This window comes from Meleagris gallopavo, chromosome 2 (assembly GCF_000146605.3).
Source record: "Meleagris gallopavo isolate NT-WF06-2002-E0010 breed Aviagen turkey brand Nicholas breeding stock chromosome 2, Turkey_5.1, whole genome shotgun sequence".
Lineage (NCBI taxonomy): Eukaryota > Metazoa > Chordata > Aves > Galliformes > Phasianidae > Meleagris > Meleagris gallopavo.
Window position 1 is genome coordinate 4,794,038 of NC_015012.2, and position 24,317 is coordinate 4,818,354.

Below are 24,317 nucleotides of genomic sequence, written 5' to 3' on the forward strand. Positions count from 1 at the left end.
GGCACAAGTTGAAACCTGCCATTGTGCCATAGGAATAACCTGTTAGCCTCTGTTTCCTGAGCAGTTCTAGGGAATACAAGTAAGTCAGAATTTCAAAGCTAAAATACCTCACAGCCTTACAGGAGGAGAGATGTTCATTGCAGGCACAACTAGTAGGCAATGGGATGCTCTGGCCATACGGTTTACTATAGTGTCATCAGGGCTGTGCAGAGAAAGTCTAATGGAGTCACCTGCCTGGTGGAGACCATCAAGCTCCATCGCTGTGTCACCTCTCTGTTGCCTAAGATGTGTGGCTTTTGGCTGTTTCTTCAGGATAGGACCCCTGTTGCAGTGGGGTGTGAACCAGTCCTGACTCAGTCTTGCACAGTATGCTGGCTCTCTGCAGACATGGGGCCTGCTGAGCTGAGAAGTTGCAGCTGTTTGTTTCCCCCTTTGTTAGGAAAACAGGATTTTAATGTGTGGGGGTTTTTTTGTTTGTTTGTTTGTTTTGTTTTGTTTTTTTCCAAAGCTAACAAGATGATGTTAATGATGTACCTGATTCATGTTGCTGATTTATTACCTAACAAGAGTGACTCTGCAAAGCTACAACCTTGGGCTGCTGTGTCAGGGTTGGCAATGCTGAGAAGCAGGGCACTCTGGAAAAGCTGCTCAGAGGAATGTTTGTGAAAGACACAACCTGCAGCTCTTCCACTGGTGGAGCGCATAAGGTTATTTCTGCATACCTTGTGTGGTAACATGGGGGAAATGCAAGTGAGGAGCTGAGCTTCTCATTAAGCTGATAGGGGAAAACCTGCATCCCTTTCAGGAGAAGGTTCAGGAGAATCGTGACTTGTTTCTTATGTCTTTTTTCCCGCTCAGATACTTGTCTAACTCTGGTAGCGTGACTCTTCTTTTTTCTCCTCTAGTGAGAAAAATTTTACGCTAGCAAATCAACAGTGTTTCAACAGTGGTTTGCTGATAGAATGAGTCAGTCTCGGGGCTATCGCAGTACAGCTCCCATGCTCATGCATTAAAAAACATTGTTTTGGAATAAAATCATTGCACTGGCTCAATTTTGAAAACCTTATCATATTAGGTATTACCTCTTTGCACCTCACTAATTTTATGCTGTATTAGAGGCTGGCTGTTGTAGTATACCCAGCTCAAAGCCAGCATAGGCTTTATTCTGGCCTTCTGACTGCTACAGTGGAAATGCAGTCCTGAGCCCATCTGAATCCAGGTCCAGCGTGTACCATCGATGGACCCAAACACTCCCAAAGCCTCTCTGGTGGGTGTTGTGTGATAGTGTGTGTGATTTGGGGTGTCAGGGAAGCCCAGAAGTTGAGGCATATCCTTCAGAAGGTGTCTGAAACATTCTAGTGTGTGCTGCTGTCTTTGTGTTGTGCTTTTACAACCTGAATGAGGTAGGGTAGGGCTCAAGCAGAAAGAAATGCAGTAATGGTTAAATTGTTCTTAAAAAGCAAAACAAAAACACAAGGGAGTTTAAGTGAATGAGCAACTACATCTAGAATCTTAATTCCAGAGGTTTTTTTGTTGTTGCTTTCTTTCAAAATCTTCATTGGCAGCATTGAAATTTTTTAAACCTATTGTTATACATGAAGCTTTATTTTGCTGCTTCCCAACCCCTGAAGGATCTCACTGGTAGCTCAGCTTTTCCTCCTAAAATTGTACATGAAATGGAGGTGGCTGAATAAAATTTGCTTGGTGTGCCAAAGGAAATATTTTGCCAGCTTCAAATACGTTTGCGTTTGGAAACTGTCTCTGCAATTCCTGCTTTCCCCTTTATCCCAAATGTCGTGGCATGGCCTATAACAAAGTCTGCATGTAAATAGTTACTTGGTGGAGAAATCGGCTTAGTCAATAATACACAGCAGCTTTCCCTGTGTGTTTTACAGGGACACTGAGATCTCTTACCATGATATGCTGCAGATGGGTTCATTTGAGTGCATATCTGTAATACTTAAATCCTAGGAAGTGTTGACTTTCCCCCTTCAATAAGGGGCTACTTGAGACAGCAGCTCCCTGGGAAATCACTCCTAGATGAGAGTAAGCCCGCAATTGTGGTACTGGTAGCATCCAGGTTACTCGTGCCTTGATTCTTATGTAGAACACAGTGACCTGTCCAAGAACTGCTGCTTGGATCAGGTTTGGTTTTTGTGTGTCTGACTTGAAGATAAGCAATGTCTGCACATGGGCACCTCTACTGGAAGTACTTCAGGATATGATTGTGCAGTGCTTTTTTTGCAACGTTTCCATACGTACAGCGCTTGATGACGTATTTATCCCGTTGTGTTTGAGCAAAATGTTAGCTGGCAGTCCTTAAATTTTGGTTGAATGTAATGCAGTGCCTCTGAGAAGCTGATCTTCATACATTACGCATAATCCAGGTTGAGCTTTATTCCTTCCACTGTTATTCTCTGTCTGGAGGGAAGTAAATGGACTGGTGAAATTGGAAATTGTGTTTTCTGTGGCTACGCTCCCTCGCACTAAAATATGTGAAATGACTTTGATATCAACACAAAGGCATAAAATGTTTAAATGCTATCAGAAACTGCATGCAGCACATAGCTGCAGCCATTGATGGTCCCATGTGTGACGTGGCTGTCTTCCTCCCCTCAGCAGGAGTATTTTTGGTAAAGAATGTGGGCTCCTTTTCTATTATTCTGTTCGAGCAGATCACTGTTTCTGCTACAAAAAAAAAAAAGTACAGTGTTGTAAATGTGGATACTTAAAGCTTCCTGTACTCAATGTCGAGGCAGTGAGTACAGGAAGCCCAACTCTTGTGCCCCCTCCCATGTTTGCAGTGCTGATTCTGCAGCCTCTTCTGTTTGGCAGCAGGCCTAGGCTGCCTCTCCATGTGCTTGTGTTGCTTTCCAGCCTTACGCTCTGAGCACAGTCTGTGTAAAACACGCTGGCAATATCACACGTGGATTTTTTCATTTCCTGGCTACTGCTGAATTAAGGTTTTGGTTTTTTTTCTTTTTTTTTTTCTTTTGATTTTTTGTTTTGTGTTTTTCTTGGCAAAAATTTTGCATTGTTTTAGTTAATGACTACAAAGCTTTCTTGGTTTATGCTGTGTTTCTGGTCTTGGTATTTAGGCCATCACACATGGCTTTCACGGTGAGGAGTAGCACCTGGGTTGTGGTGAAAAGTGCTGTCTATCACCTTTTTTTTTTTGTAGAGTAAAATTTATGACTAGTTTCCTTTTGCATGTAAGTAATTAGAAACAGAGTAGGTCAGTGCTGTCGTCTTTAGGCAGGAAATAGAAATGAACAGAGCTCCCTGCCCTTCATGAAGTGAGGCGAATTATTTGCAAAAGGAAAGCATTGAAGTCATGCTGTAACTTGAATTAATGACAGCAAAGTTTCTTCCATTGCCGAAGTGGAGTTAAAAAGTAGAGATACTGCAAACCTTCAAATTGTCAGTTATGTATGCACAAAAATACAACAGTACACTGAGTCTGTGTGAACCTAGGTTGCCTGTGCAGACAATAAGGAAAAATAATGAAACTGTTGGTGTGGGTCATTGCTCTTTGGATTTTATTTGCTTTTTAAGAATTAAGTTAATCAGGAGAAGCTGTTATTTACTTTAGGAAGAGGTTGTGTTATCGTGGAGACCAGTATTACAGCAAGTGCTCCTGCCTCCAGAGGTGGTTTATCACTGCACAGAAGTTGTGATGCTGGATGAACTTGAATAACCGTGGTTGTAAGACGTGAGCAGCTTCAGTTGTGTGATACAATCATTCTGTTGGGTCAATCCTTAAAATCACCTGGATATGGTCAAAACATAATTTAGCAAGAGGATATCCCATGTTACCAGAAAGAATGGTATGACTTGCAAATGTTTGCAAAGTATAAAATGTTGTGGTTTGCAGATTTTCCACAGTTATTAACCGTGTGGTAGGAGCATGAGAATTTACAATAGATAAAAGGGAGATGTGATGCAGCTCACGCAGTAGTTTGATTGCGCATTTGAAACAAGTCATATTTTTCCCTGTACATTCTTATAATACAGGAATCTATGTTGCTTTCTGGGAATTTCCTATGAAACTTTGAGGCGGAGGTGGAACCTTTCCCCCTCTCTCCTCTTATTTGTCCATGTCGCTGCATACTGAGAATACATTATTTTGAATTACGTTTGTTACTTTTTTGTTCCTGGGGTTCGTGCATTAAGACAAAACACTGGATGGATTTATGGTTTAGGGTGTATGTACTTTAGCCAAATGCTCTTTGAATCTCTTTGATCTGACAAGTGTTGGTAGAATAAAACTCGTATCCTCGTGGGCTTTCCCCTCCTACCCTCCATCACCCCCAGTTTTCCTTTATTGGCCACAGTACCGCTGCTCCCAGACAAAGCAGAGTAAATGGCCTCCACTTGTCCTGCACCCAGTCCTGTCTGCTGAAGGACAGTGCTGGGACCTTGTGCAGAGCTGTTGTGGTGACAGAGACTGCTGTTGAGAGGTCGTAGCCATTTACCATATCACATACCCTTTTTTCTCTGCATTATGGAGCTGGTCGTTCTCTCTTCCATACCATAATGCTAGACTTATGGCTATATTTCTAATACCATAAAATATTAGTGTTGCTGATAATTACGAGTGAAGTGGTAGCCAAAATCCTTAATTGCTTTAAATTGTGTTTTGCTTAATTTGTATTTATTTTTAATATTCTGCTTTTTAGTACATAAACAATTTATGAGTCGTCTTACAGACCTCATTGACAGCAGACACCAAATCACTCCCAGCTGATGTTTTCTTCCTTGGTGTGTTTAAGAGCCCATAGAGGAGGTGATGTTAGCTGTCATGATTTCAAATGGGCTCTCAGCACAACCCTGAGTTACATTTTGTCAAGATTTTTAATGCTGATAGAAAGCAAAGAGGTTTTAAGGAATCGTTTAAATAAGAGAAATGAGGCGGCTTTGTGGCTCATTTGTGATGCTTGAGTGTTAGCCAAATTGCCCCAAATATACTCCATTATGTCATAGCATTAGTCGGTGTGCAACTGCTATTCTGAATGGTACTTACTGCCATTAAATGTATAAAACAAAATCTTTTAAGAAGAAAAGCTGAGCACCTCAAGCAGCGCTGTGTCCTGTGGCCATGGAAGAAGCAAGCTGCAGCCAGCAATGAGCTCAAGGTGGCTTAGATCCATTGGCCTCTCTCTTTTCTGTTTGCTTCCACTTGCACTTAGTATTGTTGGTTTTGCACAGACCCACCCATCTGCCCCAGGCAGGGTGGGCTCCTGCACTGAGATAAGGGTGACAGTGTCACGTGTCTCATCTGGGAGCCTCTGACATGGTCTCTCATGCTTCCTTTCTGGCACCACCTCGACTCAGAAGGCTTGTGTGGCAATGAGAAGCCTCCCTTCCCTGCTGGATATTGCTGAGAAAATAAGCAGCGTTGCTTATTGAGAGTAGACCATGGAAACTGTGACAGGACAAAACCTGATAGCCTTTAGAAGCTGAGAACTAAAAATCAATTAGCAGAAGAGAAATGAATGCAAAGAATAAAAAATCAATTCTATTGATGAAAGAGGTTAACAGTAGCATTAGAGGTAGCAGCGTCACCAGTTTTGCTCAATACATTTAACAGTGTTTTCATCAGTGAAGTAGAGAGGGCTGTAGTTTGCTGATGACTCGGAATGACTGAGTTTATATGTAAACTTCAAAGGCTTTAGATAAGAATTACAGAATCCACAATGGAATCGTGTAAATGACTAAAACACAAATGGGTTGGATGGGTTCTTAATTAGCTGAAACTCCTTGGGGAAACATTTTCTGAAAGTGATTTTGGATGACTTCTTGAAAACGGTCCTGGCTAGGGAAGGCAAATAAAAAGCTCAGCTCTTAAGATGTGGCTGGAGATTACAGGGTTTTTTTGGGGGGTGTATAAATTGGATGTTGCTGTCAGGTGGAATGCTGAGTCATCAAAAAAATGATACAGCAAAAGTAATTCAGACCTGTCAAGTATATAAAATATTATGGCAGTTTATTTAATATATTCCATGAAAGGAAGATCTAAAACCTTTGTATTCCTCATGTGTATTTTATTACAAAGCAGAAGGACAATGGTAATGTTAGACAAAGTATTTCACTTCAGCAATTTGGAGAGCTATTTTCTGTTAAGGGAGGAAGTTCTTCATAAAGCCCACGTACAGCAGCATGTTGGGAAGACATTAATGAAGGCCAAAAAGAAAATCTTCCCAGGAGAAGGCAGAAGGATTCCTTGTGGCTGCTAGTAAATCAAGGAAGGATATGGAGAATCTGTGATCCCTTCTGTAGTTAGCACTGAGCCATGTGACACTTTTTCCTTGTTCACACCTCAAGGAAGAAAGAACACGTGGCAGAGCTTCTCCCCTGCCCTGTTTCTAGATGGGGGTTGCACTGGAGGACATCCATGGCAGAAAAGGGAAGACTGACCGTCCAAAAGCTGTGTGTTTGGTAGGACAGGGGAAGCTACCAGACTGCTTCTGCACCATGGAGATGTTCTTTCAAATCTGCAAAAAGCTCCTTGAGCAGTCCTGTGGCTGACTGCACATTTTCTAAATGGGTGCCTGGTTCTGGTTCCAACCTTTGCTAATTTGATGAAGCCTTGGTGGAAGGACATTCCCCAGTGGGAAGAGCCACGTGCTGCTGGAGCAGTGGGTGCAGCAGGATGAGCCCAGGCCAGGCTGAGTGTGAGTCCTGTCCCTGCAGCAGTGTGCCTAAGCTCCCTGAGCCACGTGCCCTGAACCAGCTGTGGGCAAAGCGATCCCTCCTTCCTCTTCTGGTGGCTCCCCTCTTGGCAGTTGTGTTGTTCTGTTATCACTTGTTTTTCACACATCTTAGCTTGCAAAAAACCTTTTTCCTCTTTTTTTTGTCAGCTTGTCCATGCATTTTCTTCATAGTTATGCAGGAACATTATTGAAGATGAACAAATATTTCCCTCTCTGTCCTGCTTCACCATGGCTGAGGACTGCTGATGATTAGTGAGGAGGATGAGGATAGGGCAGGCACCTAGTGACAGCAGTCAGACTGCTTCCTTAGCCCCAAGGGCTCAAGGACTTCACGATCCACAAACTTAATCTTTGTGCTTTAAATCCCTCACTGGCTTTTTCTTAGGTGAATTTGTAATATTGATTTTCAGACCCCGTAAGTGTTGATGCAACATCCACTTTGCTTCTTGTGAAGAGGCATCTCCTTTTGTTTTGAACTGCAACATACTGTTGAAATCCACTTTTTTACTGTCCACTTGCAAGTTAGATTTGAAGGACCTTACTACTGTTGCAGTATGATGTACTATTGCTGTATGTCATGCTATAATACAATTTTATTGTTTGTTATTTCAGTGTGAAGCTCACGTCTAAAGGGGACAATGTGTATATTTCAGATAAAGGGTTTTTTGTTCAATCTTCTTAACTTAACTCTTTTTAATGTTGAATCAAAGTCATGCTAATCTGTCAAGTTTAATGTAGTGTTACTTAGTGCTATATTGCAAGTGATTTAGCATTTTAATTTAAGACCACAACACAACTGTTGTCCATATTCATTTCTTCTCTCGCAATTGGAGAAGTCTTGACTATGATGTTGGTTTGGAGATATTACTTCGTTCTTAAACTGATGGTAAATAATGACAGATTTTAGAGAAATGAGCACTTGATGGATGTGTCTCCATCTACTGGAAAAATACTCAAAAAGACCTACGTGTTTTGTCTATGTATCATCTCCTCTTGGCTAGCTAAGGTGGCAGCAGGTTAGCAGACGTGAGCGGTAGGTCTGGCAGACGTGCGTGGGAATGAACGAGTCCCAGGTGGAAGGAAGGCTTGCAGGGAGAGAGGCAGAAGGGACAGAGGGGAGAGAAGCTCTTTGCAAAGGAGGTCTGCCAAAGGTCAGAGAAAGCGTCCTAATGCCTCCACGAGCAACAGTGAGATCCCGTAGGTAGTTAAAGGAACGCTTACAGGACTGGCAAAACAGATGGTGCGTAAGTTAAAACTGTACAGGAGCAACTCACCTTCTGCAGCGATTTCAGCAAGACAGTTATTTCTGTGGTTGTTACTCTATCATTCAATCACAACATGCAATTACTATAGCAAACCTTCTGTCATACTGCACACGTTTTCACACTTGTCAGAAGAAAAGTCGTAGATTAAACAATATGGTTTGAAGTACTGCTTAGTTATGAATTTCGTAACTATTTTAATGCAAGACAGAAGTGTTCTCCTGAAGCAGATCTCCAAAGAACAAGAACCAGGGGAATATTCTCAGGAAGAAAAACAAGTATTGTTGGCCATACAGATCCCATTAGCACAAATGGAAAATTCTCAGTGCTAATGCCTTTGCATCGGTCTGAAAACACAAGCAATTAGAGGCCTGTTTTGGAGTCCTTGCATGTACAGAACTCTTGCTAAATCAATGGGAGCTTGGAGAAAAGACAGAAGGAAGAACTAGGGCCTTAATACTAACATTTCCCTTTTTCTTTTGTACAGCCCTTACCACACCGCGTGATACAACCTTTCAGTTATTTCTTAATTCTCTGCAGAGTATTAGAAAATAAACAAGCAAAAAGAAAGAAATAGTAAAACAGCTTTCTTAAACCCTTTTGTTCTCATATGAGACATTGCCATCAACTGATGCAAGTTCTTCATTTCATTCATTTTCTTCATTGCCTCCTTTGTGGGTTTTTAGTTTTTGTTTCTCTGTGCCATTTGTTTTCCAGAAATGCCATCTATTTGACATACATAGCTGTTTAGATGTATATATGCTGCTTTTGTCTCTCGTGCTAAATGATTTGCATGAATGATAACGTATTAGTAATGCAAGTGGTTGTCCCTTATAACATTCCTTGAATAATAATGCATTTCTGGTTTAGACCTTTTTGTGTCTGTCTTTCCTTTAAGGAACAAAACCCACAACTAACAAAATCAATTCTAAGCAGCAGCACAAGGATCTTAATATGCTTTTGCTGAAAAATGAAAGGGGCATTTGGGGGCAACCCAGCAGAAGAGACAGGGAAATCAAACTAACAGCTATGTTTTTCACTTCCAGCTTGATTAATTTCTGCAATTTTCTCCATTTGGGAAATATGTATTTTAAAAAAATTGACAGAGAAAGGCAGCAAGATCTACCAGTTATGATTCTTTTATTATTTTAAAAATGTGTCTACCAGCCATTTCCATGCAATGAGTATATGAAGAATTTAACAAGACTTTAAGTGTTAATTGAATCCAATACAAAAGTCTGTCTACATCATTATATTACAGGAATTAGAAAACTGAAGTCACGCTTGCATTTTTAAATGGTTAACTTTGTATTTTTGCAGCAGCACCTATCGAGAGACAGAATAAATATCTGGAAGAGAACGAAAACTGAAAGAACTTAGAGAAAATATGTTTGTTTTTTTTCTCTCCTCTCTCCCTCTCTTTTTTTTTTTTTTTTTTTGACTTTTCCAGTATGTGTGATGGCCATCCTTGTGATGACATTGAATTTGTATTGAGAGATATTCTGACACATTTTCTGATGCAGAGTGAAGCATTATTCAGATTCATTGAAACTAGTGGAAATACTGTCAGGGAGTTATTCATGATGACAAAATGTGTGAGAACCTGCAAATCTGGCCTGGCTTTTTTCAGAACCCATTGTTATCTTAGTGCCCAATTGCCACGGATTTTTCCAAAACCTTCTTTCCTACAGAATGGTATTTTGCATTTTTCAAACCAATGCGACGTTCCAGAAAGGAGGCATCTGGAGTTGTTGGCCTATTTTTGGCAATATGGGCACAGCTTGTTTATTCACATCGTTCAACAGCAGCCTGAGAACAATAGGGCTGGGAGAAATAAGATTTGGATTCCAGCTGAAGTTTAGGATTTCTTGCTGCCTGCAGTGGCTCTGAATCAAGCCACAGATGGTAGCAAGGCGCCTGTAGCTGCTGCTCTCCTTGCACAAACACTTTGGTAGCATGGAAAGCAAGGAAGGGCCTTAAGAAAAAATTGTAAAGTGGATCTGAAAGCAGATGTGTCACAGCTGTAAGGATAATGGAAGCAGTGAATTCAGGATGGAGCGAATGGTAGCAATCCGTCATTTATGGGAGGTGGAAGGAGGGAACGGAAAAAGCTGGAGTGGCCGTGCATCAGGGAATAAGTGGGGAGGGAAAAATACTGCCTCGAGGAAACTTGTAGTAGCCATAGAAACACCGCTAGAGACTGTGTCCCAGAACAGGAGAAAATGGGTTTAAAAATACAAATAACCTCCTTGGTCTTTAAAAAGAATCTCGGTTCTTCATTGTGATTTATGCTACCGGGTCTCCTCAACAGAATTGCAGTCACCAAATCCACAACTGCTGTTATTTATTCTGGATAAAGAAGGCAATTTTGACTGTGATCTCCCTTGACATTTCCCAAGGTCTACTCCTGTCTCCTACCTTTCATCATCATGTACTACTTCAAGGCAATCAACGTCTCCCTTACTTCTCTCAAAGAGAAACACACGTTTCAGTCGCTCACCCTGGACTGGAGTGACACAGACATTATGGGTTAGGGGAGATCAATTGCATAACCCTGCTCCTCTTCACCTGGGAGGATCACTGATGTGTGAACAAGGCTGGAATCCAAATAAGACATTAACCTACTGTTTTGCAGTGGCTGGAGTGGCAGGAGAAAAAGAAAATAGTGTCTTACCCAAGGAGGTATCTCCACTTTTTCATTTTATCGTCTGTGTCAATGGCAGTTGGAACCATTAGACCCGCATTAAAATTACATGTTACTTATATAAATGGAGGCTATAAATATCACAAATAGTAAAACTAAAATTGCACAGAGGTTCAAGAGACAGTATGTCTAAAACCTACAAAATTAAGGACAGTTAGAGGAAAGCCTCAGCCTCCATCTCCTTTTAATTTACCTAATTATTTTAAGTCATCAGAGAACGATCCCAATACTACATTAATGTCGTCTAATGGCCTTTCCTTGCAAGGTTACTCAGTTCTGAATCAGACCACAATAAAAGGTGCAACTGTCTTTCCTGATGTTGTTAGTTTAAGTGGAGCAGTAAAGATGATCTAAGCTAATGTTATGAATGGAGCAGTTATTGAAATGAGTAAAAAAACTTCTGCAGCCGCATAGCTAAATATCTCCTTGATGTGTATTTATATTAAAATAATTTTTGTGGGCTCCTACTTGTTTGTTTTTTTTCCTATGGAAGATTATAAATGCAAAGCTGCTGTTGTTCTGTAGGTGTGGTACAGGTGTTACATTAGTTATGTCCTCTGCTGTCATCCCGCGTGCGCTCAGGCTGAGCTCTCAGTGTCTGTATTCCTCTGAAAGCTAGTGAATGTCCCAGCTCTTGTGTCCCCTAGGGTGAGAGTCACTCTGGACCACCAGAAGCCTGCACTGTGGCCAGCAGAACTGATTTTCTCAGCTGTGAAATGAGACCAATAACCAATACTGAGGATGCTGTGTAGTCTTTAATTCTCCTTTTTTGGGAAGCAGCATATTAGCTGGCCTGGAGGTGCCTGCTCGTTGACAGACAGACCTTTTCCTGGACTGTTTGAGGCTCTGCTTTGCCACGACACCCATGAGGCTGACTACCATACGTAATGATCTCATGGAGCTGGAGAAGTCTGGGCCATCGTTTTTCATTAGAAGTAATTTTGTATTGAATCACTGGAAAGAATGTTTCTGTGGTTAGGACTCCAGAGAAAGAGTTCCTGAATATGCTTTCTGGCAAACATGTATGATTTCCTGTGCTTAGGGAGAGATTTGTTTCACCTAAATTTAGCTTAGGTATCTAGCTTCACTCTGTACTCAATGGTTCCCCATGAGAGCTGTTCATTTGACCCAAAACAGCTGAATTACCCTCTTTATTAACTGTGGAGAGAATCAGAGACCAGCAATCCAGCCTTGACGTGGCTTACTGAGATAAATATGGCTCCTAGCTTTCCTCCTTGCTGCCCACATGAGCAGAAAAGGTGGTCGACGGGTCTCACAGGATCTTGTGAGCAGAGATATGCCGGAGGGGATGAGATGCTCAAGTGCTACTTTAAAGGAGGCCTTCAAGGGTGAAGAAATAGGATCCGTTAATACACTGGTTTTTTGGAAGTGAATATGGTTATGCAGTATTTTTGGTCTTCTGAAAATAGTTTCTATCATCATTTGTTTAAAAAAGTAATAAGGGTAGTATCTGAGTTGTTCTTATACAGGAAGTTGCATATTCAAGCTCTTCAAAAAACAATTTGATACTGATAGTTTAAAGACTCTGAAGGAAAACCTAGCAATGGTTTCACGTTATGCAGTACTGAAAGGCTGATGAATGCTGATCCCATAGGTGAGTATCCCTGTATCTTCCTGAAAAATGCAACATTTTCAATTTATTCTTCTTCAGAGTCGAGGAAAATCCCAGTTCTCTACTGGGACTAAAAGCCCATCGGAGGTGATGTTCAAAATCAGTTAGCTGTCATTCATTTCAAGCCTGCTTTGGTGTAGGTTGGTGTAGAAAAAAGCTAAGTTGAAATCCTCTACCAGGTTCTCATTCAGAATTCTGTTCTTTCCTCCTACTCGTCTGTGTTTTTACTGCTTTAATTGGTGAGGTTTTGTGTTTCAGCTGCAATGACTTCCGAACACCTTAGGCAGATGCTGTCCTATAAATCCACTTCCTGTGATCCTGTCTACATTTTATTGTTACATGTGAGGTGGATTGAAAGCTGGCTGAGCTGCTGGGGGTCAAAGGGTAACGGTCAGTGGCACAAAGTCCCGCTGGAGGCCACTCACTGGCGGTGTACCCCAGGGGTCAATAGCGGGGTCAATGCTATTAATGACTTAGATGATGAGCAAAATGCACCCCAGGGAGTTTTCAGACAGCACAAAGCTGGGAGGAGGTAAGCCAGATGGCTGTGCTGCCATTCAGAGGCTTGTTGACAGGCTGGAGAGCTGGGACCTCACGAAGATCAGCAGAGAGAAGTGCCTGCCCTGGGGAGGAACTGCCCTGTGCATTAGTGCACACTGCAGGGTGGCCAGTCAGAAGAGAGCTCTGCAGGGAGGGATGTGGGGATTCCCAGTGGATAGCAAGCTGACCGTAAACCAGCAGTGCAGCAAAGAAGGCCAACAGTCTCTGGGGGCTGCAGTGCTAAGGCTGTTGCTAGCACATCAGGGGAGGTCCTTCACTTCTGCTTAGCACTGGGCTCCCCAGTAAAAGAGGTCTGGACAGACTGGAGTGAAGACCACAAAAGTGATTAAGGGATTGCATGCTATTTCCCACTATTTTTGGTGCAGGCAAGAACTGGGACATTTTTTATTCTTGCTACAGATGTGCATATAGCTTACAAAAAAAAAAAGGTAACTCAGTTATGGGGCTGAGCTGCCCTATAACTGAGTTTATACTTAAAAAAAAAAATAATAATCAAATTATTTGACCAATTAACAGTCTAGATCTTCACCCTGGCACTAAAATTTTATTTTTAGCTACTGAAAAATAATGAATTTCAAATTATTTAAATAAAAATTGGTGAGATTCCTTAAGTAGCAATATCCTTAAATAGATTCCATTCCATTTCAGTAACTGTAATGCTGAACAGTTTTGCACAGTTCACTGCAGCAACTGCTTTCAGTGACTTCAAAAACCTATGTTAATAATATTTTCATACCAAGTTAGAATACACAGCTGCTAAAAGTAATTTGTAAATTTTCATAGTGGCTCCTCAATATTTTTCCTCCACTGTAGCAGCCTCTCATCAGCTCTCTGTGCCCTTCAAGGACGTTCCCTGTGTGAATGAGGGAACGAATGTGCAGTGCTTTGTGTGTGATCTGACATACTCAAAAGAACATTTCCATTTTTAAGGCAATGATTGCTTTTGTGTTCTTTAAAGACAGATTAATAAACATGCTAATAGGGTCTATAATGAAAACTAAGTTTAAATGTTCTCTTATTCACTTCCTCCACTTAATTTTTTTCTCTTCATTTTCAGTATAGGAAATTGCATTACAGTTTTTGTTAATAGATCTTCTCTGAATTATAGTGATTTGCAAAATATGTTGTTCGCTAAATTAGAGTTCAGAATTTATGACTGGAGATTAAGACTGTGGGAAATAACATGAGTTTTTATTTTTCTTCCAAGTGGTAATGTAAGGATTTTTAAAAGGTGACAGGATAGTATTATAGTTCATGTTTTATGAAATGGTTCAGTTTTCAAATTTAATCTTTCTAGTAAAACTAGTGGAAACCTGACTCTCAACGTTTGATGTTACTGCTGTCATAAATACGTGTGTATTTACCCTGTGAATATTTTGTGCAGCTTAAGAGGTAGAACAGGCTGAAGTTTCTAGGTTTAGGTGCTTTTTGGAAGTAGGTGTTTTTATAGAGTGTGGAATTTTGAAAAACGTGTAAGGCATTCAGTTTCATGGGAGCTTTGGGTGACCAGTGGGAGTAGCAGTGAGGTTGATGCTGGAGTTAGCTGATACTCCCTGGGTTCAGAGTGTTTGGACTAGCAGAAGTGAAGCAGGGAAAGAACTGTAAGTTCCTGCTTCTCCAGGGGTTAGCCCACATTGCTTGATGCTAGCCCAGGGGTGTGCTTACATCCCTTTTGCTCTCCCGGGGCCTGTATGTCGTCCTGTTGAACTGTGGGTGTAGATGATGCTGTTTGTCGTTGCATAGCACAAGTCAGCGTCTGCACAACACAGCTGTTGATGCTGAGGTATGGCCATTGCAATTTGGGTTTCTTTGTCCTCTCCAGGGCCCTCAAGAAGTCCAGGTGTGGCAGGGATATATTCTAAGTCGCTGTGACAGGGAGACCAGGCAAGGTCAAGCCTTACTTATTCATCAGTTTCTAACCAAGTCAACAAGGAGCTGTAAGCATTTTACCAGAAAGCCAAGGCAAGGATACAAGCCAGAGTCCGTATCTCTGCTGTTTAATGAAAGGGAGTTGTGGGAAGAGTGGTGTGTGTTAATGTGGAGCTGGAATGCTGTGAGAGTGGGCTGCAGCAGGTAGTTGGTGCCCATCTGTGCCCAGTGGTATCTGTGCATATCAGCTGTCCAATGCGTGCTGCCAGAGTGGGCATGGATGAGCCTGAAAAGTCTCCAGCTTTCGATCCCTCTGCTTGTACATTCAAAATAATGATTGTAATGGGTTTGGAGCGCTGATGGTGGTTAAATGTCATTTGCTGCCACTGAAAGAATGGAAAGGTCTTCTCTAAGTTCATCCAGGACCACGCTTTTCTGCCATTTCATAGCCTAGCAATTCGTCTCGAAATGTCAGCAATACTTAGGGGGGATAAGAACTACAGAATGCACATTGACAGCCAAGGAAAGGGAAATGAAGAGCAGCCTTGTGTCCAGCCACACAGATTTTTTTCCCCATCTCTGTTTCTCCTGACTGAGGTCCCTCATGTTCCCTGCCTTCTTAGCACCCCAACTGCGTGCTCTGAATAATAGATGTACAGTGCTGTGTTCTCTCCTATGCTTTTGCACCATCTACTAGATTTGAATCACAAAATCTTGTTGTGAATATAAATGATTCATTTTGCAAACAATTGATATTTAAATTAGTTTACTTTGTGGTTTAGTTGTGGTTTTAGTTTAGCTGTCATGGTACTGTGCCATAATCCACGTACTCTGTAATGCTATGATGCATATACAACAGCTTTTTGATGTTGCATGTTAAAGGATATTCATAGCGTACTTTCTGTCCTTCTTTTTTCCCCAGCAGAAAGCATAGGATTTAAGCAGTAAAACATGGTTTTCTCAGGTGCACAGGAAGAGTCATAGAGGTAGGTAAGTGACAAGGAAACAAGAACATTATTAACCCATGCTGTTCTAAGAAGTTATTACAAATAATGTATTTACTTACAGTGAACTTTCTGAAAATACACATGGGAACTTAAGATGTGAAAAGGTCCCATATTACTAGTATAAATCTATCCAGAAAAGATTGTTGCAGCATAAGCAGCTTTGCCTTGCTATCCTTTGCTTTGCCTCTGCAGTTCCTTTGGCACTCACCCCAGTGAATCACGGCAGAGCAGTGCCATCAGGGCTCCTCTTAAACAAGCAATTTCCTCTCTGCCCACTCGCCTGCCACTTCAGCTCTTGAGGCAATCACCAACTGCACAGCAAACTGTCTAGCAAAGGTTCTCACCATGCTCCTTTCAAGACAAGAATGTGCTATGCGCAGAGGAGTTCATCTTACTGTAATATTTTGGTGTAAATGAGGCTGAAAAACAAAAACTTGGATCTAACTTTAAAAGAAAATAGCCAACAGAGGCCTGTATAACAGAGCACAGGTTGGCTGGGTTTTGGGTCGGGTGCCCTGGGTGACAGAGAAGGGCATTCTTCTGCACTGAAGACGTGATTTGGGTTTGTTTCAGACATAGCTAGTCCTATGGCACTTTGGTTTTTGGAGCTTTGGGTCTCTTTAGTCTTGGATGTTTGTGGTTCTGCAATTTCTTAATGCTGCTAAGACTCTGTAGGGACAATATTTCAAAGTGGAAGACAAGCTTAATTGTTTTTGGTCTATAAAATGCAAGCAGAGTGCTGTGTATGATTTTCTTGGCCACCATGGAGAATACAGTTGTACTGGTACAGTGCTCACAGCCAAAGCCCAGGGCAACATCCTTCTTGCTAGCAAATAAGAGGAAGAGAGTTAGAGAGGCTCCAACTGGGTGACTCCTGGCAGTATCAAGGAGATAAAGGCAGACACTTCAGAACACAAGACTGTGCCAGGCTCTGGAGGAGGATGGGAGGGGAAGAGAGGTAACCCAGCATCAGTTAATGCATGAAGGCTTCAGCTGAATCAAAAAATGGCTGACTGCCACCTCGCATTGTGGGAGGGAGCAGGAAGATGAAGGTACAGTTTGTGGAGATCGCTTAGGAGCAAGCTGCTTGCTGAGTACATTGCCTGGTGTTGGCTACCTGTACTTCCTGCAAGATGCTGTAGGCACAGGTCTCAGTGTGCTTGGGATGCAAACAGCAAGTCTGCTGCATGGGCATTCCCTTCTGCTCCTCCAGGGCAACTGGCTAAGAGCAGCAGTCTTCAAATTCAGGTGTAAAGTTTTCTGTAGCGGTTGTAGGCTGTCGCTAGCCTAGAGCTAGCTACGTAGCTAGCATGGAGACTGGCCAGGAAAAGAAGTCCAACGAAGTACAGAGCATAAGGCCAATTGGTTTACATGAGAGGGAATGTTTATTGCCTTGAACTTGTTGGAAAAGCTGGCATAGGTGTTGATTACACTGGTGTAACACGTTCAACCCAGAGCCATTAGGAACTTTCGCTGAGCAATCATGTATTTATAGTTTCTACTTGCAATTTTGGTGAAAAACAAGGACTTTTCAAAAAGCTCCTGAATTCTTTGTGAGCATTCAGTAGGGAATGCTGCATGAAGGAATGACTCTCAAACATGAATGTTTGTTAGTCCGCTTAATGAGGTGATGCACCGAAATCAGAGAAAGCTCGGTTGTATTTGATATTACTTTTGTCTGCTGTGTGCTGGAAGACAAGTATTTACCTTGTATGGGGCTCAGTCATGGCAGAAATGACACTCAGATGCCCAAGCAGAATGCTGAGCACTTCATTTAAAGAAAGCCCTTGCTCTGTGGAAGCAATTATTAGGGCTAAGTAGGAGGCAGCTGCTCATGTAGACCTAGCGATTGTATGCATCTAATGTGTAACAGTTAATGCGTTGTGGCTCAGTGTGAGCTAGAACCCCCTATTGTAGACAAGCCTTTAAGTATTTAATACCCAGGTCCCCCTTACTGAAACATCTGAGTCCAACTTGGCCTCCACCTGGTAACTATTGTAAATTTCCATCGTGAAACTGCATTCTGTTCAGCCAAATTAGCATCGCTAGCTGTAGCCTTAGTAAAGAAACATCAAATTAGAGAGTACCAGGGGCTGAGCACCCACATCCTCTCCTTCAGGAATTAAATCAATTTCAGCCTTGCAGTATTCACACAGATGATTTAATTTAGTCTGTTTCTCTAGATGATGGCAGCAGGGGAGTAGGAAGCCCTTGCCATTATTACTTGTGTTTTTACTCCAGAGTTGTATCCGGTCTGAGTGCTACCAGGGTAGCGCTGCTTATTAGCCCCCAGGTAAGGCAAACACACTCTTTCAGTAGCAACAAAATTAAAGGTTAGTCAATAAATAGCAGTTACTGGCAACAAATTAAGATGAGAAACGTTTTATTGTGGTAATAGGAATGAACGTTTCCTACTGTGAAATTGGATATTTTATTGAAATCAAATATATAATTAAGATATTATGCACAGAAAAGGTTAGAAACCTTAACATCTTTTGTCCATAAGCCAAATATTGTAGTATGTTGATATCCATGCTGTGAGTTCCCCATTACTGCTCTGCCAGTAATTTCAACCTGGCATCTAGACTAAATTGTCTCCCTAGGAGCCAAGAGGAAACACAGTTGATATGCGATCTCAGGCATGGGCCTTTCTTGAATGAATAAAAGCGCTGTCATGTTTTACGAAATTACACCTGCTGGTTGTATGCGGTGATCATCTCTGAATGAGGGAGAGGGCAGAGTTCACCTAAGTTATGGCGGAGACTGGTATTGGAAGGGGCTTGATGGGATTTTACACAATCTTGCAGCTTCACTGAAATATGTTTCAGGTAGGCGATAGGAACTGAAAGCAAGGTAATGATTATGATGTGTCTACGCAGTAATTTTAAAATAGATATTAAGAAGCACACAGCTCAAATTGCTAGCGAAAGCTCGCTAAGCAGCCTCCGAGCAGTATATTCTGTGAATGGAGACAGAGAAATGTGATAAATGTCTGTCATACAATGCCTGAAATGCAGCTGTGTAATCTCCTCTTTGAGCAAAGCTGAAAAGGAAGCCCGGTCACAGGCACGCTGCAGGATTCCCTTTAGGCGTTTGGCTCCGGGGCCCCGATAATCACAACAGCTAGGCAGGGGTTGGACCTGATGGCCTCCAGAGTCAGCATCCACCCTCAGCCGGTCTGGCATTCTGCAAAGTCCAGGCAGCCGTGCTGAACCCAATGGCCGGTCTTGCACATCCCTTCAAGATGGCCATCAGGGCTTCAAGCCATCTCACTTGAACGCCAAACCAGCCACCTGCCTTTTGCTTTTCACAGGCACTAAATCTTCAGTGACACAGTGGGAGATGGTGCGTGATGCTCTTACTGGTGCTGGGGGCTGCGGAGTCCTTCCCCAGCCTGTGGCCTCCGGCCTGGTGATATTGCATTGGTGCTGCATCCCGTGGGTGCCCACTGCGATGCAGCTCAAGAAGCTGCAGGTTGGTGGGACTTCAGAGGTGCTGGAGGATCGTTTCCCTCTGTCCAGTTATTATAGGGCCAGCAGGAGCGGAAACCTGAATCCTTCCTTTTTCATTCCTTATGGCTGGCAGGAATATCTAAGGCAGGTGCATTACTTTAGTTGCAGAAAAATAACGAGAGCAAAACCCTTGTTTGTAGCAATTGTCTCTTAACATTTGAAACTTCAGTGTGGTGAGTTTTAAAATTTGTTGCTAAACTGGACAAAATCAGCCTTTATGCCTCTTCTTTATTGCTGGAGTGTCTGTTGTCATCTCAACCTGAGCGCTGTAGCCATATGCATTTTTCCCCTCCATTCCTCATTTCCTTAAAGAGCTGATTCGTTGTGATTTATAGAGTACAAACTACAAAGCTAAGTATTTTTCAGGATGTAAGTTGTAGTGGTTGTGAGAAGGAATGAGACTATAATTCTTCCCCACTTTATTTTACTTAAGTATTTTCAGAGGAGAGGGCAGGCTGTATTCTTTCCATTAGACCTCTCCTTTCTTAATCACCATTCCCTAATTAATTCCCTGGTTAAATATAAAGAAAGCATTAAGTTTGAATAATGTTTTCCTGAGTCATTAAGTAAAGAAGAATTCCTTTCTTTTGTAAGATGACTCATCGCTGAGGGATCTGGAGTTGGCCCCAGGGTGGATATTTGAGCCTCCTGTCCCAGGTGCTCTCCTACCTACACAGGCAGTCCAAGGTGGGAGGCAAAGGTGATATCACATGTCACCGACACACAAAGGATATCATCCCTGCCTTGAAACCGTGCCCCCAGTATGATGTTGGTTTCTTCTGATGGAAAGCTGAGTCCAACTTGCAAGAGTGAAGATCTCCAGACAAAGCTCACACTTAATAAATCTTGCTAGTACAGCGTGCTGCTTGATGCATTTTGTTCCGTGTCCAATCAGACTCCCAAATGTACCCTTTCTTTTCTCCTGTCACCTTCTCCTTCCTCTCCCTGCACCAGTCTGCACACCTGACTCGTACCAGTGCAGCTGTGTGTTGGGTCACATCCTAAACCTCATCATCCTCAACCTCATGGCTGAAAAATAAACAAACAAGGTTAAAAAGGAAAGGCTCTGAAAAGCAAAAGGAGATGTTATGGTGAACCAAGTCATGGCCAAGAGGCAGAGGAGGGCAGGGTTTAAGCTGGTCAAGCTGATTTTACCACTGAGGAAACATTGTCTAACATATCCAAAGATTACGACCTTCTTCTACTGTAGCTCGTGGCATTAATTTTCAGCTCGTACTGATAATTTTTAGCTCAAAAAGGGGTTTTAATATTGTTTCTTGGTCCAAATGTTGCTGATCGCTTGAGATGAGAAAAAGAATGTGCCTTTATTAACATGGCACCAAGGAAAACATATGGAATATGTTTTGTGTACTGACATAAAAATGCCTGTGGATTGAATGCCGTAACAGTGAAGGCTCCAATATGTAATCGCTGGGCGTTGAGAAACAAGCACTTAAAAATACCCTTGGTTTTGATAAAAATGTTCGGAAAACAGAAATCCCACTGATGTTGGTTCTTTCATTTGTTTTACAGGCATTCCCCTGCATTTCAACGGGAATTTATGGTAAGTAAGACCTTAGGTGTCACTTATTGCTTACTCATTTTTTTGCCGTTATGAGTATTTTAACCAGGGATGTTTCATATCGGACGTCTCCGCAGCCAGTTGGACTTGAAAATCTTTTTGTACTGTGTTAAATTACAGAGAGCCAAAGCCTTTGACTGTGGCTGAGTGCTAGCGTGCTGATAAATGGATGCTATCATGCAGCCCTCAGCAGCCTGCCAGCCGGGACCCATGGCTGTGATTACACTCCTGTGGCTCTGGTGGCTCTTAAACACACTCCTTGTGGCTTCCGCAGGGAAAACTAGGGCTTTGACACAGTTTTCCATCCAGAAGACAAGTAAGCAAGGCTCCCCAATGTCCAACGCTGGGAAAAAGTACATTTTCCTCGAGCAAACTTGCTAGGATAATGTGAAATTGTCTTTGCTCCCTTGAGTTGTGCTTCCTCATGTTTAGCTTAATAATTTGCATCCAAATTAATACTGCCTGAAGATACAAAGGGAAAAGGTTGTTTAAAAAGTTAATCACTTGCTTGGTTGTAATTTTAAGGCAATCCACCACTTGTGTTCAGCTGCTTTTGATTGGCATTTTGGAAGAAATGGGCATGATATTTGAAGGAGGAAAAAAACACCGTTCCATATTTGGAGAAAAATCCGGAGAAATCTGTGAGAGGATGTGCAAATTTACCAGGGAACAAAAGTATTTTGCCATGTAAAAATAATGCAGGCTGATTTTTCTTTCATTTAGCTTCAGTAAGTGCATGCAAATGATAATACGCTGAATTACTTGTAATAATTTTAGAGGGGAAGATAAAAACACTATGCAGTGATTAAAAAAGAAAAAAAGGCATTCATCATATACCACCATAATAAGATAGAGCTGGAATGTGAAAATAACATCTAGTTCTAACTTTTAGCTGGATTAATTTCAGTTTTGACTAATCAGATATTGGAGACGTGGGGAAGTTCCTTTTAAAAAATGACAGCCATATTTAGGGTTGTTTTCTCAAGAACAATCTAGAAAAGCTGTTATTTAAAATTGGTGACTGTAAATCTGAATGAAGCTGCAGAGGGCACGACCTGAATTACTTGGGGTGCTGTGTCTTTTTCCACTGAACTGCACTTTCTCTGCTGCAAAAGAACGTACAGATGCCTTCCCTACAAACACCAAAGGTCACTGGATGTGACTTTCTAAACAGCTCTGCCTCTCTCTGTGCTTCTGGACCTCCTGAACTTTCAGGGCACAGTCTACGTTTTGGCTGTTGGCTTTGATGTTGAACTTTGATCTTTAAGTCGCCGCACAGAAGCGTTTTTGTGACTTCACAAAAACAAGCAAGACATGGCGTAAGTATATGGCATAGGTATATGGAAATGACAACTAGATAGCGCTTTAAATAGTTAATTTTATTTTATAATTGGTTTATTTAAGAGAAGAGGTTTCAGCAGGTGAGGATTAGAGTTATCTGAAGTTGGCAAGGAGTGTTGGAAAGGATCTCTGGTCGGAATCTTGATCTTACTTTCTGGAAGAGATGGGCACTTCTCCTGGTTAGCATTGATTTTAACTAGTACGCTGCAACAGCACTGGAACATTGCACAGTGTGGTAGATGCTCTTTCAGTCATTGCTGTTTTCACCTTTGTTGAAGAACTGAGAAATATTGCTTCTAAAGTATTCAGGATTTCTGTTATTTATTCTATATTTAGATGGGTTTTTAGCTTGTTTAAAATACCTCTACTTTGATTTTGCTATATCTCAGTAAGTATTTTCTGTTCCTTACTGAAAAAATTACTTAGCTGGGCAGGGAGGAGGAAGAACTTTCTTTTCCCAGATACGCTGGGTGCCAGTAGCAATGGAACAGGCAACCCTGTGTCAGGCTTCAGGTGTCAGTATTTTCAAGAATGTTTGACTACAGCTGCAGTGCTGAAACTATGCTGCATGTTGTGCTTGAGGTGTAAGGTACACCCAAACCCCTCCAAAGAATGCTTTCATCTTTCTGGTTCTGTTGGTATTTTACCCTCTGTACACATGCATTCCTTTAGGTAATTTCAGCATTTAGGCAAGCAAGTGGATCAGCTTCATTCCTGGTGGTCTGGCCGATCAGTAATGCCTCATGTATTGTCCATTTAATGCCAAGCTACCCCAGTAAAATGCTGGTGAAGGAGCACAGCCCTTATTTCTCACCTCAGATCTATAGCAACAGTTGCTACTCATTCAGAAACCCTTGGTTGATAACTTTCACCTCCAAGTGGAAGGGGGCAAATTTGCAAGAGATCAACTAGATGGATCCAGTTTAAGAATCTGGATTGCGTTTTCCTCCGAACTCTTGTAAATGCCTAGATTGCTTGTCTTCTCTGTTATTATTAGAAGAAAGTAGTCACACTTCTCTGGAGAGCAGTCCTTTCCTGTTTGCATCACTGTACAGTGCTCCTTTTCTCCCATAAAAAGGAAACTGAGGAAAAGAAAGCAAGCCTCATTGAGAGGTTTTGGCGGAGGGCAGACAGCTTTCCATCAGGGTGTTGGGTGGAGGAGAGGGCTGCCTTCCCTACCCAAACACTTCCCTACTGCTCCATCTCCACTCGTAACACCCTGGATGATGCAGATGGAATGAGTTAGAGTCCTGGGAAGGCCATTTGCCACAGGGCATCTTGCCAAGAGTCAAAACTTTGTTTTCCGTGCGCTCCAAAAGAGCTCTGGCAAAAGTTTAACTCGTGAGAGATTGTTGTTTTAAAAATCTGATGGTTTCAAATGGGGGATTAAATCTTTAAAAAATGTTTGTAAGGACGGCAGAAGAGGTACAGATCTACCCAAAGACACTTTGGAGGAAATAAAAAAAAGTGTTATCTTTTCCTAAGAGACCCCTGTCAGCTCTAATATGCTTCTAAACTGATAATCAGTCAAAGAAAGCAAAGGTTATGAAGACTCACGTCCCTGTGGATCCCTGGGTTACTCTGTTCTGTAGCAATAAATGTTTTCCTTTACAACAAGAGCATAAAAGTTCATAAATAAAGCTGCTCCAGGAGCACAGGACGTGTTGCCCCAGTACTTGGCAGTCCCTGGCAATCCAGCAACTGGCAGATCCACTCAGTAACCCTCAAGGTTATTAATATTATTGAGTGTTCAATAACACTCAGACCTGAGAGAGAGCAATATTAGCATTATCTCAGCTTTCTGAAGGCCAGCTTCGTTTTTAGGGATACTCTCATGTTTTGCCTCTTCCCTATTTCAGTCTTTATATATATTAAAAAAAAAAAAAAAGACGATAAAAATAAATCCACAGACAAATTTATAGGGTAAAAGGAATCTGAAGGGTAAAAGAGTCATTTTAACACTGTCTGATTTTCAGCATGTGCAGTGATAACTATTGACACGTCCACTTTTCCCATCTTTACCACCTTAATATGTCTGAGGTATTGCCGGGGGGGGGGAAAGTGACTTTCTTGTGTAGTTTTTATGGAAGAGTACCTCATTATCATGTCTTTAAGAAGTTATCTGCAAGTTAT

The 24,317-nt window shown here is 41.8% G+C and overlaps 1 protein-coding gene across 4 annotated transcripts in view; it reads left to right on the forward strand.

Annotated features, from left to right (window-relative positions):
- MACROD2 (mono-ADP ribosylhydrolase 2) overlaps positions 1 to 24,317 on the forward strand; it is an 835,869-nt gene that overhangs the window by 528,133 nt on the left and 283,419 nt on the right. For all 4 annotated transcript variants that reach the window (XM_019612526.1, XM_010706427.2, XM_010706430.2 and 1 more), the window contains exon 6: positions 20,795 to 20,825. In XM_019612526.1, the coding sequence (XP_019468071.1) occupies positions 20,795 to 20,825 (31 nt within the window). The remainder of the gene's footprint in view (positions 1 to 20,794; positions 20,826 to 24,317) is intronic.